The sequence below is a fragment of the Macrobrachium nipponense genome, chromosome 36, assembly GCF_015104395.2.
Source record: "Macrobrachium nipponense isolate FS-2020 chromosome 36, ASM1510439v2, whole genome shotgun sequence".
Lineage (NCBI taxonomy): Eukaryota > Metazoa > Arthropoda > Malacostraca > Decapoda > Palaemonidae > Macrobrachium > Macrobrachium nipponense.
Window position 1 is genome coordinate 14,878,164 of NC_087220.1, and position 7,757 is coordinate 14,885,920.

General features: G+C 36.0%; 1 protein-coding gene across 1 annotated transcript; it reads right to left on the minus strand.

The window, feature by feature from the left end:
• Nucleotides 1-350: 350 nt before the first annotated feature.
• On the minus strand, nucleotides 351-5,197 carry LOC135203372 (uncharacterized). Its single transcript, XM_064233106.1, has 5 exons — nucleotides 5,131-5,197; nucleotides 4,608-4,758; nucleotides 4,027-4,135; nucleotides 3,334-3,505; nucleotides 351-842 (listed from the first exon to the last, which is right to left on the minus strand). Exons 1-5 carry the CDS (start codon nucleotides 5,195-5,197, stop codon nucleotides 820-822), a joined length of 522 nt encoding a protein of 173 aa, XP_064089176.1. The 3' UTR covers nucleotides 351-819.
• Between the last annotated feature and the right edge of the window lie 2,560 nt (nucleotides 5,198-7,757).

Sequence of the window (7,757 nt, forward strand, 5' to 3'; positions counted from 1 at the left end):
AAGATTCTGTGGTTAGATTTAAAGACATGACGTCCCTTTTTTTTCAGGGAAAGTTTAAGTTTTCGATTACAGTTCGGGAATATGCGCCCCGAAAGGGTCGTGTTGCAACAAATTTCCCTCATGACCACTTCTCGCAGCTGTAATATTTTCATTCATGCCTCACTAGCCCACATATGTCATTTCTTTGGTGGAGTAGAAATTAAATTTGGCGGATTTTAGTGATTTTTTCTTTTTTTCTTCTTTGTCGCAAAGAACTACTTGAGGTGGAAATAAGATTACATTTTGGTAAATGTTGCAAAATCCAAAATTCTCAACTCATTTCTGAGTTGGTCATGAAAACATTGCGACTTAAGAACATTTTATATTTAGGTTACAATAGCGCATGTTAGATATAATTTTCAAATATATAACAGCTTCTTGTTACAAAGAGGTGAAAGAGTTGGCCTTCAGATATCCTGAAGGAATATTGGTGGAAGATTGGGAATTTTCATATCCACGGATAAGGAATTGGTCAGAAACCGTTAGAATATTAAAGGATAGTAAACAAATTTTTCTTCTAAGTTTGTTGGGCCATGTGGTCGGTAATTTTGAAATCAATACTTTCCTCAATACCCAAATATAATTTTAATTCCCAAATCAGTAGCTCATAATATGCAAATTTAAACTTGCAAATCAACCGTTGTCTTGGAGCTTGTGTCTCCATTTTAGAGTCCAACGTATCTCCACCCACCATCGGAGTCTTTGTGTTGGTAGCTGATGTCTGAAGGAGTCGCAACCTTGCTTGACCAACATCCTTTTCGTAGGGAGCGGATGCTGTCTTCAGGTAGTCCAAGAGTAGTTACCTGGTTGAATTAAAGTAATTCATGTTATAAATATAGAAACTATATATCTGGTAATATATAATAACGAAAATGCCCTCTTCCTGATTTCTTCACACTTTTTGGATATCCGCGTTGCTCACTTCAGAGCTGAAGCTCCAAATTTCTTTTTTGGATCTAAGGCTTTTTCGTAACAAATCTATCCAAAGATTGTTATGAAATCGAGAAGTTAGGTGGGCATTGTAGTTATTACAATGACATAATTAGACTTGTTTAAAGGCACAGTGCTTATCCCAAATGGCTGTGATTATCATGTCTTGAATACCTATAGTTCTTATGAAGGGGAACGAAAATTTTTGAGTTTAATCATTATGATTGAAGATTGATATTCTCAAGGTACTAACAGCGACTTTAAGTTACCACTGAAGTATGAACACATGTCTGAAAAGGAGACAAGATAAGTACCAATATGTTTTTGCTGTGCCAGACATATATTATGTAGCCCATGTCTGCTTTTATATGTATTGGGTAATGATTGTATATTTCTTTAACTCGGTATTTATTTTGAGATTTAGTCTTGATGTATCCGTTTACCTGAAGTACGCTGGAGAGAGTGTATGTTTGTGCGATATTTTCAGATACAAACATCATCATATTTCATTTGCTTCGCAGGTACATAACTGGTGTGTATGCGTGTTTATTCGCAAGCGCTATGTGCTCGTCATTTTAGTTTTAAACAGGGAAACAAACTTAAATACCGACGTCAAGTTGCTCTCTCGAAGGCGACCGGTCATGAAATGTGGCAGGATAAACGCAGACCCCTTCGCCCGTGAAGGATTGGCCTCTGTTGGGCGATAAAGACGACGTTCTTGTCTACACCAAAGTATATACGTAGTATAAGGGAGAGAGGTACAGTCACTTTAGTGGCGGGGGTAGTTCTGGGGTATTTCCGTGATAGGCCCGGAGGACAGGGTGAGAGCGATCAAGGCAAGTACTACCTTGGGAACAATTAAGTACCTTGGGTCGAATGTATTGGGGATTAGGCCTGTAAGTGTCATATGCCCTTTTCACTGTGTTATCTTCTATACGTTTGTTGTTCTTTTGAATTCATATAGAGCATTGTTCACATACAAAATCGTGGATTGATAACGTTTGGCTTTCTAATATATAATAGAAGCCTTAGATTAATATGCTTGATAGAACTTAAAAAATCGATTAGTATTTGACCTGACAGCTTTTTAGTATAAATTATTTAATAAACTAACATAAATATGCATAGATAACAGAAAACAGTATCTGGCTTCATAATAGAAATGAAAAATACTTAACAAAAATTAATAAAAAATATCTTTAACAATTTTCACGGCATAGAATTTGGCCATTCAGAACTCTCATCCTAAAATACTCCATTTGAGTGCATTTTCTCCATTGTATGTTTTATCCCATAAGCATGCCAAGAGTTTTTTCTGTCATGAGGTACCCTTGAATTGAACACATCAAACCAGGAGTGATCAAGCTCTATAAAGTCCCTCGTACTTTCCCAGGATATACTTTTCAGAAGTCCCAGGCTTTCATGAAATCTAAAGCATACCTGTTACATTCATATGTTACATTTATGCAGCAAGTCTCTTTTATAAGCACCTTCTTCAAAATGTCTACTGCATATGCGATGAGTAGTAGGGTTAAAGTTGTACTTTCTCTTACAACGATGAACCCATTTCCGTCTTGTCTCCTCCTCACAAGGGAATCGGAAAAATGATACCTCCTTTTTTGTATTTGAATACCTACCAAACACGGCGCAGCTGTTTGGCATTATTTAAATAATAATTTAGATTATATAAAAGATCAAAACTATGGTTGTATTCGAAGAATTTAAAACTAAAACTAAATCACTGCAGAGATGACTGAAGTGACTTGTGATCTACATTTGAATGAAACGGTAGCTGAGTGACTTTTCGCCCACAAATGACTCTACCTGACCCATTCTATCTCCCCTGGTCTACACAAGTCGAGAGATACTGTTCTGAAATTAAAGTCACAGTTAAGAGGAGAATTGATGAGTTAAACAAGAATTGTATTATTTTTCTTTCAAAGGCCTTGGCTTTTCTTGTGTGTGTGTGTGTATGTGTGTGTGTGTTTTTTTTTTTTTTAATACGTATCATAAATGTCACTTCCGAGTATGGGCTAACAAGTGGCAAAATCAAGAAATTTGACAGTTTGACAACATTAATTTGTAACAGCTGGTGACCATTAAATATCAAAATTAAACGTTTTAGGGCAGATGAGATGGAACAAATTTATGACTATAATGACATAAGCTTTGATGACAGATGTAATTAATGTTACCATATAAGAGAAAACGATTTTGTATTGTTAGGGGAGACGCGAATAATCTTGTCCTGTACTGATGTCAGTAACTTAATTAGGCAGAGATGTCGCATTACTATGTATTTCAGAGCATGGAATCCCCTTCTAAGATTGCACAAATGGCACTATACAAAACAAGCAGACTCACATGTACACAGTCCAAGCGCTTGTACCCGTGACCGCAATCGAAGAAACTCCCCCAGGGTGGCCGTGTCGTTCGTACCGAAAATCTCCCTTCCGGTGAAGTACTGCCCTTCGTAGATGTTCCTGGTGTCGGCGTTCAGGACGACCCTGTGGCCGGTGAAGAGGGTTGAAGATGCCTGGAAGGGGTTTTGAATAAATACAGATTCACGCGTGGATCTGTCATGGATTTTCGAGTTATTTGCAGGGAATTCCTAATGGGTTACACGAAGAAGGTTTTCGTTGATTCCGAGGTGGATTATCCAGTCAACTGTAGAAGTTACTATAAGTTCGTGGGTTGAAAAGTGGATGGAATGTGTTTGTTTTTACTTTAAAGCAGTGATTTCAGTCAGTCGCCATAGTGTTGTGCCGTTAGCTTAAGCGGTGCATCCGAGGAAGCTTTACTTTTATTGTATCTGTTGAGGGATGAAAATCGTACTGCTTCCAATGTGGATTTTTACAGGAACATTCAGTTGCTTCCATTGGATTGAAAGTGTAAGAATTATTGTTTGGATACGGATACTGTTAACAGTTAGGAAAGTAGCAGGAAAAAGGCTTATCAAATATATTTCTGTTAGTTTGGGATCATTTCGGTTTTAAACTATACTGTAAGGCAATTGGTTATTGAGATGTCATTTTAAAAGAATGGTAGCTTGCTTACCATATTTCTGAACTTAGTGGGAAAGTCCGTCGAATATTCTATGCCGTGCACATAATGAATCTTTCCTTGGAATTCCTTGTTGCAATCTTTATTTTCGTAATAAATCCACCTGTAAAATCATTGTATAATTACACAATATGCTCAAAAATTGCCCATTGAACTACAAGGAAATAATATTAAAGAACTTACCACTCGCATTGTAGGTCGTTATGTTACACTACTTAAAAACACATATAATTATGATAACTAAAAAATCATATCTGATTGCAATATACTAATATCTTGAAATCAACAACTCATGAGATGATAGAAATTGGGGAAATTATTAAGCAATCCCCATTGAAGTACAGGCGGTGAGGGAAGTTTGCTCTCGCATATGGCTGTGAAATGCAGTTCATTGTTTATAGTTTTGAGGAATCAGTTTGTGAAATACGTGTCATTACATCAGGTGTTATAGAACCTCATCCTTTATAGGACTCTTGAGACTTTTTGAGAGAGAGAGAGAGAGAGACAGAGAGAGAGAGAGAGAGAGAGAGAGAGACGAGAGAGAGAGAGAGAGAGAGAGGATCTGTGAGTCTTACATGCCAGTTTGATGGACACTTTCAATGTCGTTGTCGATTCCTTTGGTCGACAAGTCTGGGGTGTAAGTGTAGAGCTGACTCGAAGTCCCCAAGTTGTAAGTCTTGCGGAAGACCTTCGTGTAAAAGCCATTGGGAGCCGGGATGTTCGAAGCTGTAAGAAATTAGCGCTTTAAGTAAACTCGTAAGAGCGTGAGTTACGAAGGTCAAAATTTGTAGAGTATGATTTGTGCTTAGTCATATTTTCAGACAGCTGATTTTTGAAGGTAGTATTTGACGATTATTATATAAAAAAAAGGGGCGTACTAATTACCACAGCTTTCAACTATTTCATTGAACCCTGAACCCTTAATCCTAGATCGCAAGAGAAGGATTCGAACCCAAGGTAAAAGTATTACGAAACACATTAAATATTATACCACCCTTGTGGATAGGTTGCCTTACTATTCAGTAAAATTTTAAAGGATATTCAGTTTGAAGGGAATTGCCTTAGAGAAGGTAAGGTTACAAGAAATACTAAACTCACTTAGCTGTGACCAGAATTTGAATGAGGGTGTAAAAGTGTGAGGGCAGCCACCAAAGAACTGATACATCTTTCACCAGACAGATCCCAGACAGATAAATAATTGAATCAGAATTGGGAACAGACTTCCATATCTTAGATGCAGAAAGAAATGAGAAAACGGTGTTCGATTACAATAATTAAAAGCTTCTTATAAGTATTTTCTACGACGGTGCAGTATTCTTGAAGTCGGTTGAATAATTAGTCCATTAAAACAGAAAATCATTGACTTTGCCGTTTATTATATCAAACGAAATCTATCATTGATTGCTAAATAAAAGATGATATGATTACTAAATAAAACTTTGACATCACTCAAATACACAGTTTACAATTCGTTTCGAATACAATGTTGAGTATAAAATTGAGGCCAAAGACCAAGCACTGGGATCTATGAGGTCTTTCAGCGCTGAAATGGAAATTGACAGTAAAAGGTGTGAAAATTCCGGTTGTTTTTACTAATCACATATTTCATGACAAACTTTCTCAAAACTCTCCGACTCTGACGAGGGAAAATCTCAGTCCGTAACCACGAATGGCTATAAATTTGCAGTCTGCATGGCTGTTAAAACTTTTCTTGTTAGGCTATTTGTCTCTCTCTCTCTCTCTCTCTCTCTCTCTCTCTCTCTCTCTCTCTCTCTCTGAATTACTCTTTTTATTTTACAAGTTACTCTAACCCTAATGACACAAGTTCATTTATGGGTATGGCGAAGATCATTTTATTGACTACGTAGGCGACTGGTAGATTTTTTAAAATATTCTCATTTGAATAAAACCATTTATAAAAAAGATTCACTCCAGCAAATACATTTCATACAGCAGCTTTTGCATTTACCATTTATCTCTGTGTTTTTATATTTATATATCTTTTATTTTTTATTATTTTCTCTTTGTTTTATTCCTATTTTAAAGATGAGATTTCTTTCAGGATAAGCATAAATTGCTACTTGGTTGACTTTTATGTATAAAGTATAAATGTTAGAAAATGAATGATTAAGAAATAGGATAATAACCAAAAGTAGACCAAGGGATAGCGGGAAAAACATATTTAATTCTAGAAAGCTTAAAAACAATCCTCATGGAAAAAGTTGCATATTCCCTCAACTGTAAGTTCTAAAGTTCTGGAAGAGACCTCGTCCCTGAGGTCTTAGATTTTTCTAACGGAACTCTTTTTAGTTATTCTGTGGATTTAGAATGAAATCATGCGGAATTCCAAATTCACTCTGCGCTATCCTTTTCAGGGAAATTTTTGTGATCCCAGATACAATTTACAAAATCAATCATAACAAAGAAATTCAAATAAATGGCAAGCGAGCTACAAAGACTAATAAGGAGATATGAGCAGATGGTGAACTAAGGCTTCAAAGATTGTAATTGAATTGGTGTTCGAAAAGAAAATAATAATCTACTGAATCTAAAATGGAACGCGATCATGAATGGTTCCTGTTTCTCTGACTGGATCGAGGTTAAAGATCCTATGGAAGTTGTAGACTCATCAAGGCTTTGATATGGAAATATTCAAGAATTCTCTATATCTGCCCGTCTTTAAGATCAGTGACTAGATACCAAGACTAGAAACGATTTTGCTTTCTAATTTGAAGAAAATATGTGCCTCGCCCTTGCAATGAATTTAAAAACGTTCTTCAATAATATAATCTCTCTCTCTCTTCTCTCTCTCTCTCTCTCTCTCTCTCTCTCTCTCTCTCTCTCTCTCTCTCTCTCTCTCTCCTATGCCTTTCTAGTCTCAGAGCAAAGTTCCTCCGGAGATTAAGACTGTGTATGGAATTCTTTCCTTCTTCAAGTTTACAGTCGTCTGAAACTACATAATATTAGATGGTACTAAAGGAACGTAGCGATTTTGGTTGGCATTGACATTTAAAAGTCCCTCTGTCGAATATGCAAATAAGAAGAGCATAAACATATCAAATTAATAATTTCAGCTCTATTGGCCTTGCGTCCCATAGTTCTTCCTTATCACTTACTGTTAAAGTTCCACGCTTGTTCTTTTGTAGAACCTCATTTTTCTCTAAAGTTTAAAGGATGATTCCACTTAAGCTTCGTGACCCTGAAGAACCTCAATCTTCTGCTGAATAAGCTCCTTTCGATAACTTTTTATTTCAGCTTTCTCTTGTATTCACCAATTGCTTGGACCTGAAAGAAAGACAAACGAAATTCTAAAGTACTAATGTCGATTTAATGAATTTTGCGTTTCAGTTTACAGTATTTCCAGAATATATTTGGTCTACTGGCGTAGGATCAAATATTTCTCGTAACTCGTTATCGAAGAAATTCCAAGTAAATTCCTGTACCATTAGTGATGAAAGGTCTCAGGCAAATGTGTCATTTATATTGCGAATTTAGCAACATTGTTTCCCCGTTTGGATAATTGGTTAACCATCTCATGATTTATTTTATGTTTAGCTTTTTTATTTACGACCAATTGGGTTTTTATTTATATTTTGCCTCTTTTTTTTTCTTGATTTCATATTAATCACTAGTGAAAATTTTCATATTTTGGTAAAAGTATGAGCCAAAAATATTCAGTTCGATATACCGGTTTCTTTTGTTTTATTGTAAATTTTTGATCTTTA

Bases quoted from the DNA above. Each gene is read 5' to 3' on its own strand.
- LOC135203372 (XM_064233106.1), bottom strand. From the start codon at position 5,197: ATGTATCAGTTCTTTGGTGGCTGCCCTCACACTTTTACACCCTCATTC. The intron at 4,759-5,130 runs GTGAGTTTAGTA...AATTTCTTACAG, and splicing joins CAAATTCTGGTCACAGCTAA to CTTCGAACATCCCGGCTCCC. The intron at 843-3,333 runs GTGAGTCTGCTT...TAATTCAACCAG, and splicing joins AGCGCTTGGACTGTGTACAT to GTAACTACTCTTGGACTACC.